Source organism: Ammospiza caudacuta, chromosome 27, assembly GCF_027887145.1.
Source record: "Ammospiza caudacuta isolate bAmmCau1 chromosome 27, bAmmCau1.pri, whole genome shotgun sequence".
Classification (NCBI taxonomy): domain Eukaryota; kingdom Metazoa; phylum Chordata; class Aves; order Passeriformes; family Passerellidae; genus Ammospiza; species Ammospiza caudacuta.
In genome coordinates, this window is record NC_080619.1 from 5,750,327 (window position 1) to 5,763,474 (window position 13,148).

At 50.4% G+C, this 13,148-nt stretch overlaps 1 protein-coding gene and 3 non-coding genes across 4 annotated transcripts; all 4 read left to right on the forward strand.

Moving 5' to 3' along the window:
* The first annotated feature begins 94 nt into the window (after nt 1–94).
* Nucleotides 95–166, forward strand: TRNAC-GCA (transfer RNA cysteine (anticodon GCA)). Its single transcript has one exon. It is a non-coding gene; the product is annotated as a tRNA-Cys (tRNA).
* Nucleotides 167–346: 180 nt separating this feature from the next.
* On the forward strand, nt 347–418 carry TRNAC-GCA (transfer RNA cysteine (anticodon GCA)). Its single transcript has one exon. It is a non-coding gene; the product is annotated as a tRNA-Cys (tRNA).
* Nucleotides 419–513: 95 nt separating this feature from the next.
* RPL23 (ribosomal protein L23) lies at nt 514–2,629 on the forward strand. Its single transcript, XM_058820628.1, has 5 exons — nt 514–652; nt 865–948; nt 1,207–1,335; nt 2,097–2,210; nt 2,496–2,629. Exons 1-5 carry the CDS (start codon nt 640–642, stop codon nt 2,576–2,578), a joined length of 423 nt encoding a protein of 140 aa, XP_058676611.1. The 5' UTR covers nt 514–639; the 3' UTR covers nt 2,579–2,629.
* Nucleotides 2,630–6,278: 3,649 nt separating this feature from the next.
* TRNAC-GCA (transfer RNA cysteine (anticodon GCA)) lies at nt 6,279–6,350 on the forward strand. The gene has a single exon. It is a non-coding gene; the product is annotated as a tRNA-Cys (tRNA).
* The last annotated feature ends 6,798 nt before the right edge of the window (nt 6,351–13,148 follow it).

Consider the following 13,148-nt stretch of genomic DNA (forward strand, 5'->3'; position numbering starts at 1 on the left):
GGAATTTGCATTGAGGGCGTGGCGGGATTCGAACCGGGAACCTTTGGGTCCGTGGCGCCGCTACAGGGAATACCTGGCGAAGCGCGCGGCGAGTGGGGGTATAGCTCAGTGGTAGAGCATTTGACTGCAGATCAAGAGGTCCCCGGTTCAAATCCGGGTGCCCCCTCGAGAAGTGTTTTCAACCTTTTACCCATTTTTTTCGGTTTTTTGTCGATATTTCCGGGGTATTGGGGGGGAGGTTTAAGGCGGGCCGGCCACATTTGCGCGCGCGCATAGCCTCCATTTCACTCACAGAACAGCACGGAGTGTACAGTAAAGTATCACCCAGCCGCGCCTGGTGAGCAGCGGGGGTATAGCTCAGTGGTAGAGCATTTGACTGCAGATCAAGAGGTCCCCGGTTCAAATCCGGGTGCCCCCTTGTTTAGCTTATTTTTTTTTTTTCCTCCCTTCAATCCCAAGTTTTCTCGCCCCAATTATCCGTGGTCGTTCTTTCCGTCCCCGTCGCTCCCTCCCGGTGCCGCCGGTGCCGCCGGTGCCGGTGAGGGTGTCTCGTTTCCCGCCGCCGCTAGGGGGCGCCACGCGCGGAGCGAGGCGGGGCGGGCGCGTCACGTGACATCCGCCGCCTCTTCCGCCGCCAAGATGTCGAAGAGAGGTGAGGCGGGCGCCGCTCTCCGCCGCCATCCGGCTCCATCCGCCGCCATCCGGCGTCCCCGTGGCCGCCCCGGCGCAGCGGGGACCCGGGAAGAGGCGCCTGAGCCCGGGCGGGAGCGGATATCGCGGGTCATGGCGCCGTCGCCCTCCCCGTGAGGCCGCGGCCGCTCCGTGAGGCGGTACCGGGCTCTTAACGCTCTTCTCGACCCGCAGGACGCGGAGGTTCGTCCGGGGCCAAGTTCCGCATCTCGCTGGGTCTCCCGGTGGGGGCCGTGATCAACTGCGCCGATAACACCGGTGAGTGCGGGGCTTGGACCGCGGGGGCGGCCGGGGGGACGGGCCGGGAACCGGGGCAGCCCCTCGGGAAAGGCCCCCTCAGTAACCTCACGGTGAGGTGTTCCCTGAATTCCCAAACCTCCGTTTTCCTTCTGGAATCTTCGCTGGGCCCGTGGTAGTGGCAGCGCCGTGGGGTGTCCCTGCAGTGGGACGTGTCCCGGGCTAAGGGCGACGCTGCTGCCCGGTGTCTCGGGATAACGGCGGCGCCGCTCTCCGCAGGGGCCAAGAACCTCTACATCATCTCCGTGAAGGGCATCAAGGGCCGCCTGAACCGGCTGCCGGCGGCCGGCGTGGGTGACATGGTGATGGCCACGGTGAAGAAGGGCAAGCCGGAGCTGAGGAAGAAGGGTGAGTGCCGCCACCGCCGTCCCGAATTGTCCCCGGAGAGTCGCGGAGTCACCTCCCCCTTCTCTAAAGCACTCGTTGGGTCCGTGCCGTGGCTCAGGGAGTTGTCGTGGAAGGGCAGAGCAAAGGCGCCGCTTTTGGGTGAAGTGGCAGCTGCCGGTGCTGTTGATTTCAATCAGCGGTGGGACACGGGGTTTGGGAATCCTGGAATGGGCGGGGTGGGAAGGGACCTTCAACCCCATCCATGGGCAGGGACATGTTCCACTGCCCCAGGTGGCTTTGGACACTTCCAGGGATCCAGGGACAGCCACAGCTGCTCTGGCAACCTGTACCAGGGAGGAATTCCTTCCCTAAATCCCCTCCTGAGCCCAGCTGTCCATCAGTAAAAGAGAAATGATGTCGCATGGATCCATAAAATTGAAAATTACGGAATGATTTGGATGGGAAGGAACCTTAAATCTCATCCAGGTGCACCCCCTGCCATGGGTTTGCTCCTGCTCCAGAGGAGTTTTTGCTGAATATTGTTTGTGAATTAATAATTAACTTCAAAATAAAGGTGTAAGAGTGAGAAAACCCTGGATTTTCCAAATGTAGGTGGAGCAGATATTTCATGGTCAGTTTTAATGGGACTGTTGACTATAAAGTATTAACTTTTGAGTAAAACACCACAAATATGGGTGCAAAACAACACCCACCCCGAATCTGGGTTTGATTCCTGTGGGATGTGTGCTTTTCCTGAGGGCTGTGACACTTTTTCCTCCCAGTGCATCCAGCAGTGGTGATCAGGCAGCGGAAATCCTACAGGAGAAAAGATGGGGTGTTCCTGTACTTCGAGGACAACGCAGGAGTGATTGTAAATAACAAAGGAGAAATGAAAGGTGAGCCTGGCAATTGTGTCCCGTGGGGAAAAAGGACTCAAGATTCCCCTCAGAGAGTGGGATTTTGGCTGGGAAATGCTGCCCTGAACCACCTGTGAGCTCTAAATCACAGAATTCCAGAATGGTTTGGTTGGAAGGGAGCTCAGAGCTCATCCCCAGGGATATCTCCCATTATCCCAGGGTGCTCCAGCCTGGCCTTGGACACTTCCAGGGGCAGCCACAGCTTCTGTGGGATCAGGTGAGCCTCGCTGACCTTGGGCTGTTGTTGTTGTCCCTGTTTTCCAGGCTCAGCCATCACAGGCCCCGTGGCCAAGGAATGTGCAGATCTGTGGCCCAGGATCGCCTCCAACGCCGGCAGCATCGCCTGATCCCGATCCTGCCCCTGGCCAGGGATACAAAATAAAACTCCTTGTACCAACTCCGTGGTGTTTTCATTCCAAACAGGAGCAGGGTTGTGCTGGGAGGTGATTTCATGGGAAACCCCAGCTGGAAAATGGGATTGGGGGATTTGAGTTCTGTTTTTTTTTTAGGCAGGTTCCTGAAGAATCCCTGGAGTGGCTCAAATTTTAGTGATCCTGAGTCTGAGGGGAGCTGGGAGCGGTCTGTGCCTTTGTGCTGGAGCTCCCAGAATTGGAGAAATCCCAGAATTTTCTTCCAGAATGGGCAATTCAGCTGTTCAGAGTGAAACAGTGCCTGGGGCTGAGCTGCAGCACTGGGAGCTGAGGGATGACGTCCCTTGGCTGGGGACAGGGCCCGGCTCTGCTGTCACCTGGAGAGCCTGGGCTGAGCTCGGGGTCAGCTGGAACCTTCAGGAGCAGAGTGAGATGTCCAGGGAGGAGCTTGGGCTGTTTGTGGTGCTCCTGGAGCAAAAGGAGGGATGGTTTGGGTGGGAGCTGGGATTCCCTGGCCCACAGGACGGGGAAACTTCACCCCAGGGCTCCCGGGTGACGGTGGGGTGGCTTTGGGGCTCTGCTTTGGGTCCCCGATGCCTGGAATGGCTGCCCTGACCCCAAATCATGGGGCAGGAAAAGGGGCAATTCCCACCTCCAGCCCTGACCCCAAATCACGGGGCTGGAAAAGGGGCAATTCCCACCTCCAGCTGGCACCGAGCTCATCCCTGCTGCACTTCTGCAGATTCCTGGTGATTCTGGGCCATTCCTGATGGTTCTGGGTCATTCCCGATGCCTCCTGTGCCATTCCTGACATTCCTGTGCCATTCCCGACGTTCCTGTGCCATCCCCGATGCCTTTTGTGCCATTCCCAACGTTCCTGTGCCACTCCTGATGCCTTTTGTGCCATTCCCGATGTTCCTGTGCCATTCCCGATAATTTTGTCCCATCCCCGACGTTCCTGTGCCATTCCCGACGTTCCTGTGCCATTCCCGATTCCTTTTGTGCCATCCTAAAGTTTCTGTGCCATTCTTGATATTCCTGTGCAGTTCCCAATGCCTTTTGTGCCATTCCTGATGATTTTGTGCCATTCCCTATTCCTCCTGTGCCATTCCCGATAATTTTGTGCCATCCCCGATGTTCCTGTGCCATCCCTGATTCCTTTTGTGCCATCCCAAAGTTTCTGTGCCATTCCTGATATTCCTGTGCAGTTCCCAATGCCTTTTGTGCCATTCTTGATAATTTTGTCCCATCCCCGATGTTCCTGTGCCATTCCCGGTAATTTTGTCCTATTCCCGACGTTCCTGTGCCATCCCCGACGTTCCTGTGCCATCCCCGACGTTCCTGTGCCATTCCCGACGTTCCTGTGCCATTCCCGACGTTCCTGTGCCATTCCCGGTAATTTTGTGCCATTCCCGATGTTCCTGCGCCATCCCCGATGATTTTGTGCCATTCCCTGTTCCTCTTGTGCCATTCGCGGTAATTTTGTGCCATTCCCGATGTTCCTGTGCCATTCCCGGTAATTTTGTGCCATTCCCGATGTTCCTGTGCCATTCGCGGTAATTTTGTGCCATTCCCGATGTTCCTGTGCCATTCGCGGTAATTTTGTCCCATCCCCGACGTTCCTGTGCCATCCCCGATGTTCCTGTGCCATTCCCGATGATTTTTTGCCACTCCCGGCGTTTCCGTGCCGCGCTCAGAGCGGGAAGGCAGCGACACCTCCTGGATTCAGCAGCACCATCCCGGGCAAGGCTGCGCAAATCCCCGCTTTGGGCGGGGTTTTTAAACCTCTCTGACCTTTCCTGGATATTCCTGGCTATTCCTGGCTATCCCAGAGCAGGGTGCAGGCAGCAGGAGCAATCCTGGCCAGGGATTTGCACATGCCGAGGGTCACTGTCACAAAATTCTGTTTTCAGAATTTTGGAGCAGGTGAGCGCACGTGGATTATTCCCTGGAGCTCTGGAAGGGCCCAGCGCTGCTCTGGGGGTGATCCCAACACCCCAAACCTGCAGCTGGAGGGGATTTCTGTCTTCCCAAGCAGTGACCATCAGTCCAGAAGTGCCGGTGATGCCTCAGGTTTTAATTTTTATATTTTTATAGATTCTGTGCTGCTTTAGTGTGTGGGTCTGGGCTTGTATGAGGGGATGGTGAGCTCTGTGCACAGAGCAGGGAGACAAAACAATTCCTGCTCCAGCTGGGCACCAAGGACAAATGATCCAAATCTCAGCCCAGGAGCACAAACACCGTGGGCTGGAGAGAGAAAAACAAGAAGGATGGGACTTCATAACCCAAAGATTGGACAATTAACTCCAATATTCAAATGGAGCAGAACTTATAAAGGTGAGAGACCCTGTGAGTGGTCGTGGATTTTGTAACCCTTTTGATTCATTTTGTGACCGTTTTGGGTTCATTTTGTGACCATTTTGGTTCACCTTGGGTACAACCCTGGCTGGGCTCTTGTGCTGTCCAAGGTGGATCCATGGAGGAGATGCTTTCAACAAATCCCTGCTTTATTCTGGAATTCTGGCCTCAGTTCCAGCTCAGCCTTCTGAAAGCATCACAGGGACCTGCACTGTGTAAGGAACCACCCCAATAAAACCCCAATAAATCTGCTTTTGTGGTCAGTTTTACCACTCCTACTTTGTGAAGGATTTCTCCACAGCTTCCAGGGTTGGATTAAACATTTTGGGGGAGGATTTTTGGTGTTGCAGTAATTCCTGAGCCAGGCTGGGCACACCCTGACACCAAACAGCCTGTGGTGACATTTTGAAGTCAATGCTGGAAATGCTCCTTTCCTTTGAGCCACATTTGGGGCTTTTTAGAGGGCATCAGGTGGGAAATTCAGTACCAGCCTTACCAGGAGCGTGGTGAGGGCAGTGAGGGAGGGCTGGGTGTGCCAGGCAGGGCTGGGAGCAGCTGGAGTGTGACAGCCACCCCTGGAATGTGACAGAGCCACGTCAGTGACCACAGGGAGCCTCACCTGGCCATGAGGAGCCTCACCTGGCCATGAGGAACCTCACCTGGCCATGAGGAGCTTCACCCAACCACAGGGAGCCTCACCTGGCCATGAGGAACCTCACCTGGCCATGAGGAGCTTCACCCGACCACAGGGAGCCTTACCTGGCCACAGGGAGCCTCACCTGGCCACAGGGAACCTCACCTGGCCGTGAGGAGCCTCACCCAACCACAGGGAACCTCACCTGGCCATGAGGAACCTCACCTGACCACAGGGAACCTCACCTGGCCGTGAGGAGCCTCACCCGACCACAGGGAGCCTCACCAGGCCATGAGGAACCTCACCTGACCACAGGGAACCTCACCTGGCCGTGAGGAGCCTCACCTGACCACAGGGAACCTCACCTGGCTGTGAGGAGCCTCACCTGACCACAAGGAGCCTCACCAGGCCATGAAGAGCCTCACCTGGCCACAGGGAGCCTCACCAGGCCATGAGGAACCTCACCTGACCACAGGGAGCCTCACCAGGCCATGAGGAACCTCACCTGACCACAGGGAACCTCACCTGGCCGTGAGGAGCCTCACCTGACCACAGGGAACCTCACCTGGCTGTGAGGAGCCTCACCTGACCACAAGGAGCCTCACCTGGCCATGAAGAGCCTCACCTGAGCACAGGGAACCTCACCTGACCACAAGTAGTCTCACCTGCCCAACCTGCCCAGGTGGGGGTATAGCTCAGGGGTAGAGCATTTGACTGCAGATCAAGAGGTCCCCGGTTCAAATCCGGGTGCCCCCTCCCCTTTTACGCCTTTTTATCCCCCAAAAACGTGGTCGGGAAGCCCGGAATTCGCAGGTTTTCCCCTCCAAGGTGTGTGCAGGCTCCGTGTTGATTCCCAGCAGAGGGAGTTGGTGAGGAAAGGGAGGAGGATTTTGGGAAGACGTGGGTTTTGTGCTGGGATTAATGAGCTTTGCTGGGATGGTAGATGAGCGGGGAATTCCTGCTGGGAATGCCCATGGGAAGCAGGGCTTTAGCTCAGGAGGAGAGGAAAGCGTTTGCAGATTGAGTTCCCTGATTCACCTGCAGGTGCCTCCTCTTTTCTCCTCCTTTTCCTCATCCTCCAGCCTCCCTTCTGCCCAAATCCTTCAGGGGAAGGTTGGGAAGCTGCTGTGGGATGTTGTGCTGGGCAGGGAATGTGGGGTGGGAGCACCAAGGCCTGGAAGAGCACAGGGTGAGGAACCACTCACAGGAACTGCTCACGGGAAATCTGGGCCTGCCCGAGCCTCCCCTGCGCTGAATTCTCTGCAGGGAGAAATTCTGGGAGAAACGGGGAAAACTGAGCTTGGATCTGACAGGGGGGAAAACTGGGAGTCCTAAAAAAGTCCTCAATGTACCCTCAGAGGTATTCTGCAGGGGGTGAGGGGGAACCCCCACAGTAATCTATTTATTCAGTATTCCTAAAAAAAACCAGCCAGTGCTTCTGAGGTGATTGAACTTCTTGATTTTCACTCCTGTGCTTTCCTTTCTTTTAGTGGTCATTGGATGAAAATCTCCCAAAATAGCGTGTTCTTCCCAGAAAAGAATGGAAAAAGCTCTGTTGAGCAACATGTCTTAAGCCAAAAAAAAAAAAAAAAAAAAAAAAAAAACCCCAAAAAACCAAACCAAAACCCAAAGCAACAAAACCAGCATGCAAAATACACTGGGAAATCTGTGGAGTGAAGGAAAAACCCTCAGCTTACACTAGGCACAGTCTGTCCCATCAAGAACAGGACAGGCTTCTCTGTGCCATCTGTTCTGTGCTGTGTCACCTCTCCTGCTCTGGCCACCTCACCTGGGAAGAGAAAGGGGAATTCTGAATGGCTTGAAAGGGTTTTGAAGTCTGTCTGACAAAGTGTTGCATGTATTGGTGACCTGGTGTCTCAGGTGAGAGCACAAAGTTCTCCCTTCCCTGTCATGGCACATTTCTGTTCCAACCTGCAGAGCATCAATCCCTCGAAAATATTCCCTCAAAAATATTGGGACTAACCGCTCCTATAGGAGGAAGGAGGAATTTACAGATTTTCCTGAGGAAAAGAATGGGCTCTAACCATTTTTTTCCTGCCCCAAATTAGGCGTTAAATGTGTATCAGGAACTTGGAGACAGCATTTTTTCAGAGAAGGAAAGTGGAGCTGGTCAGTTCACTGGTGGTGTTTGAGGTTTTTTTTGGAAAAGCAGGGTGTCCCTGTTGCTGTTAGAATTCAGTAAGACAGGAACTGTTGCCCTCCAGTGGTTATACAATCACAGAATCACAGAAAGGTTTGGGTTGGAAGGGACCTTGTAGGACACCCAGTTCCCCTCCCTGCCATCACCTTCCACTACCCCAGTTTGCTCCAAGCCCATCCAGCCTGGCCTGTCCTCAGTCAGTGATGGGGTTCCCACAGCTCTTCTGGGCAACCTGCTCCAATGCTTCTCTTGGAATGCTGCAGGACCTGATTTTGCACTGACTTTACTGTCTGCCATTCAGGATCTGTCCTTTGATGCCTTTTGGGTCAATGCCAACAATTGCCGATTTTTTTTTCTTCTTCCCTGCTGAAGCACATATTTTTGTATTATGCGATGGGCAGAAAACACTGAAGAGCCTTTAGTATAATCTGTACATCCAGTGATGCCAGCAGGGAACCAGAGAGTTAACCACTCAACACATCCTGCTTTTCACCTTTAAATACACGCCTTATTGTATAAACACGAGTGTATAAACACAAGTGTGCACCAAAGCCTCAGTTCTGTGCCTTTGACCTTCTGAACACAGTCACTGCTGGAGTGTGTTTTACTGAGCCAGAAGCTCAGGGACATCGGTGTTTAACAAAGGGTTTTATGCAGAGTGGAGATAAGAGATGCAAAGACAATGCTGTAATCAAGGTCTGAACAATTGTAGGGACATCATTCCCCGTGGAGAGGATTTGGGGTCCAGTCATCAATTGTACGTCCCACTCTGGGGCAGGAAAACCTCCAGGTTAGTGAAGGGACTGAATTAAGTGGTTTTGCATGGGAGGCCTTTGTTAATCAAGTCTGTCTGTGGTGCACAAGAGGTTTTATCCAGAATGTATTTTACTACATTCCTTAAAAAAAAATCCTTAGCATCAATCTTTGCAGAATAAATGTGCTTGTTGCACTGTACCCCTTGGGGCTCTTTCTCTCCATGTCGTTATAATGCTTTGTAGATCTTCTTGTAGTGAAGATTATAATTATTTATTATTTATTTATTATATTATAATATTTTTGTTATATATTATTAATTATTTACTAGTATATTGTTATATATTTATTATTATATATAAGATTATAATATATATTATAATGTAATACAATGTAATGTAATATAATAATATATAATACTATACTATACTACACTATACTATAATATATTATTATATAGTATTATATTATATTATATTATATTATATTATATTATATTATATTATTATATATTAAATTATATTATTATATACTATTATATATAATTATACATTATTATAGATATTATATATTATTATATTATATATTATTATATTATATATTATTATATTATTTCAATTTATTATTAAAATTCAGCTGAGGCTGAATTTTAGCTTGAACCTAATCCCAGCAGTTCCTTCAGAAAGCTATGCAGAGAAGACAAAGCCACATAGCCAAAAACCATTTGCAACTAATCCTGTATGACGACGCACAAATCTAAATGCCAGTTTTTATTTTGACATGCCATTTGATAGCGCAGCTTTAAACTCCAGGTTCACTGTTGGGCCTCTAAATTAAAATTAGCAGTGAAGCATCTACTGGCTGTGCCAGGGCTCATTTCCCCTTGTTTAAAACATCTTGTGCTGCTTTGTTCAGTGGGTTCAGGTTCTTGATCTGTTCCATATCACGATCCAGCTCATCAAGGTGCTGTTGAGGGCTCTCTTCTGATGTGTATCCGCAGAACCTTTGGCGTCCTGAGTCCTACACAGTTCACAGTTCAGATCCTTCTCTCCCTCTTTTCTCACTCTTACTGGCTTTGTGCTTTTCCCCTTTGTTCTAATCCAGAGTTCACAAAGGCCTGTTTTTTCTAAAAATGGTTCTTAAAACCGATTCTACTCCATGGCACCCTCCCACCCTGCACCCCAGTGTGTTTTGTGTTGATTTCTGAGCTCCTTTGGTGCTGTCAGACCGAGCGTTTTCGGAGCTGCCTCTTGTTTGTGCAGCGCATTGTACCTAGCGCACATTGCTGTGCTCGGCTCCAGCTCTCTATAAATAATGAAAACATGCAGGGCTTGCTGGCACAAGTCAGCACAGCAGCATTTCCTGAGGCTCTGCTGTGTTTCCGGGAGCTCCACTTTGCTTTTGAGTCTGCTCTGTGAGTATTTTCCATAAAGCTCCACCAGAGTGTGTGTCCTGCAGCTCCTCTGTTGCAGGACGCACAGCCCTGTGTTGCACCAGTGCATGCAGAATGCAGAAAAAGGGCTCAGCCAGCTTCCTGTCCCCTCCCATCTCCTTCTCAAAGGCAGAAATAAATCAGAGCCCTGCCCGGAGCATAGGAGGGAATATCCCAAGTGATGTGGGAACTGATATCCCAAGTGATGGGGGAACTGATATCCCAAATGATGGGGGAACTGATATCTCAAGTGATGTGGGAACTGATATCCCAAATGATGGGGGAACTGATATCCCAAGTGATGGGGGAACTGATATCCCAAATGATGGGGAGGAAGGTGAGTTGTCAGCCCACCTTGTTGTCAGACAAGCTGCGAGCCTGAGCTCTCAGCAAATATCTGTGTGGAGTGACTGGAGCTGTGACTTTAGGATACAAAGCAAATTTGGGTAGAAAAAGGCAGCTTTAAGGAATCTGCTTGCCATACAAGCAGCATCTGAAGCATCATGGGCAGCAGCAGCAGCAGCAGCAGCAACCACCCTCCTGGATGTTTGCCAAGTGGAGTTATTTTTGCATTGTCAAGTGCCTTCAGATAGTTCTTCTGAAGGGTGCTACATAAATAAAACAACTGCCTGATTGGTTTAAAGTGAATCTCTTGAATTTTGGCTCCCCCATTCTACAAATTGCATGGATAAATTTCCCCGCTTCAAAAATTAAACCAGATCTATCATGGGTGAAATGAGATTAATTTTATTAAACACAATAGTTCATTAGTGAAGAACCAGAAATTTTGTGTACTTATGCATAGTCTGCGCAGAATATTTTACTTCAGCTCTTTCAGATGTAAATAAGATATAACGCTCATTGAATTGCTTTTTAGCCATCACAGAGTGACAGAGAGCAGTTGCAGTGCTGTGCTCTAGGTTACAATTCAGAATTCCTGGGGAACATGAGGCAGAAATTGGCCCTGGGGACCAAACCCATACATCCAGGGGCTGATTAGTGTGGGAAGCAGCTGAAGGATGATGGAGGTGGTTTGAAGATGCTGCTGAGGCAGAGGGTTGGATCATTGCATCCCATTGATGAAGAGCACAGCTTGTCCTTTGGAGAGAGAATGAGGAGCTCAGTGCAGGAGCCTCAGGAATTCAAACTGGGGCTCCAGTGACTGTGCCGACACTGCCTTGAGGGTTTCTCCAACTCAAACCAGAGCAGATTCTGCACTGGATGCTGAGGAGGTGAACAGTGCTGGATGAATTCTCAAGGAGTGGCACCGAAATTCCTCCTGTTTAATCGCACATTTGTGTGCCTGCATCTCTTTGTGTTGAGTAGGGACCTTATGTGAACATGTTTGGTGTTTTTCTGACACCACAAGTCTCTTTGTATCCCATTTTATTCCTGTGTACATCAGAGCAGACCAGCAGACCCGTTAATGTCAATCCTGAGTCAGACAGCAGGATCGATCTTTGGAGGCAGCTCCATCTCTCAAGTGGCTGATCACAGGAGCTGCACAAAGATTTCTGCTTCTGGAACCGAATTCCTTGTGATTATGTGGTAGCATTGTGTTGAGGCACAATTAGAGGAGTTCTTCCTAATCCTGCCTGTCTTTGCTATAATTTTCAGATCTCTGTTTACTCGGTAACAAATCCATGGCCTCTTGGAAGACACACAAATGGTGATGATGAAATAGTAGTAATTACAACATAAACCTGTGCAGCTCTCATTCTTTTCTGCCCAGAGCTGTCAAGGCTCTGCAAGGTGACCTTCTGCCCTGCAGCACTGTGCTGTGCTGAGGCCACCAAACTGCCACGTGCTGGGTCACAGAATAAATAAATCCACCTGTCCAGGTGTCATTGCTGGTCCTGTTTGGCCCTTTGGACTCACTTGACCACTTTATAGAGCCTTATAAACTTGATTTTTTCCCTTAAAAAATAATAAGCCCGCCTATATTTAAGGCATGAAGTGGACATTACCTCCTAAAAGATACAACCAGGGAATGGTTAAGCTTTTCAATATCCTCAGGTGGGAATTAGGGAGCAAGAATGGCTGCTTTGTAAGCAATTACTGGTTATTATTACAGACCTCTGAAAAACAGACATGAAATTAGCAGTTGTGTGTCATTTCATTACTGCTTTGGCAGTCTGCTTTCTTTTCCTTTAAGGCTAAGATGGTTGCTAGGGCTTTGTAGTGAATAACCTTTTTGTGTTCGGCTCAAGGCGGGGTGTAATTATTTTATAATTTTGGTTTGTGGGGCCATTTTAGACCTTTTCAGAGAAAAATAATTCATCTTTTGTTAACCCCCTTCATACTCAGCTGCCAGTCACTCCACAGACAGAGGAGCTCTGTGTCTGTGCTCATCATGGGCACTTGGCCCTTGCCTGAGGATCCAGCACCACCCGTGAGATGAGCACGGATTTGACATTGTTATACACTGGCACTGAGTGACTTTGGAAAGCGAAGCTCCCTGTTAATGTCTGGTTTAGTGGCAGCATCTCTGTGTGCAGGAGAGGTCGTGGCCAGCAGCTGCTGGAGCCAAGGAAGCACATTTAGGGCTGACATGCTGCAAAGTGACTGAACTCTTCCACTTCAGGGCAAGGACTCACTTCTGGGAGTCAGCAAACTTACTCTTCTGCGTGGCTGTAGTAAAGGTTTTCCCCATCAGGCTGTTTTTTTAGGACATGGCAGCTCTCTATTTAGTTTTTATGATCAGGGAGCTGGCACACCGCTGTTATGGGGAGAGACTGAGAGAGCTGGAAGCATTCAGCCTGGAGCAGAGAGAGACCTTAGAGATCCCTCCAGTACCTACAGGGGCTCTGAGAGAGCAGAAGAGGGACTTTTGACAAGGGCCTGGAGTGCCAGGACAAGGGGAATGAACTCCCACTGCCAGAGGGATGGGATATTGGGAATAAATCCTTCCCTGTGAGGGTGGGCAGGCCCTGGCATGGGGAGCCCAGAGAAGCTGTGGCTGCCCCTGGATCCCTGGAAGTGTCCCAGGATGGAGCTTGGAGCAGCCTGGGCTGGTGGAATGTGGAATGAGATGGGCTCTGAGGCCCTTCCAACTCAAACCATTCCATGATTCTATATCTATATTCTGTATCTATATTCTAACTGTGTTACAGCTGTGCGCTGAGAGAGCAGCAGGACAGGCTCTCAGATCAAAGTGGGTGTCTTGCACACAGGTATCTCCCTCTGAGCTGTTTATCCTGGGTCACTC

Bases quoted from the DNA above. Each gene is read 5' to 3' on its own strand.
- RPL23 (XM_058820628.1), top strand. The intron at 1,336-2,096 runs GTGAGTGCCGCC...TTTTCCTCCCAG, and splicing joins GCCGGAGCTGAGGAAGAAGG to TGCATCCAGCAGTGGTGATC. The intron at 2,211-2,495 runs GTGAGCCTGGCA...CCTGTTTTCCAG, and splicing joins TAACAAAGGAGAAATGAAAG to GCTCAGCCATCACAGGCCCC.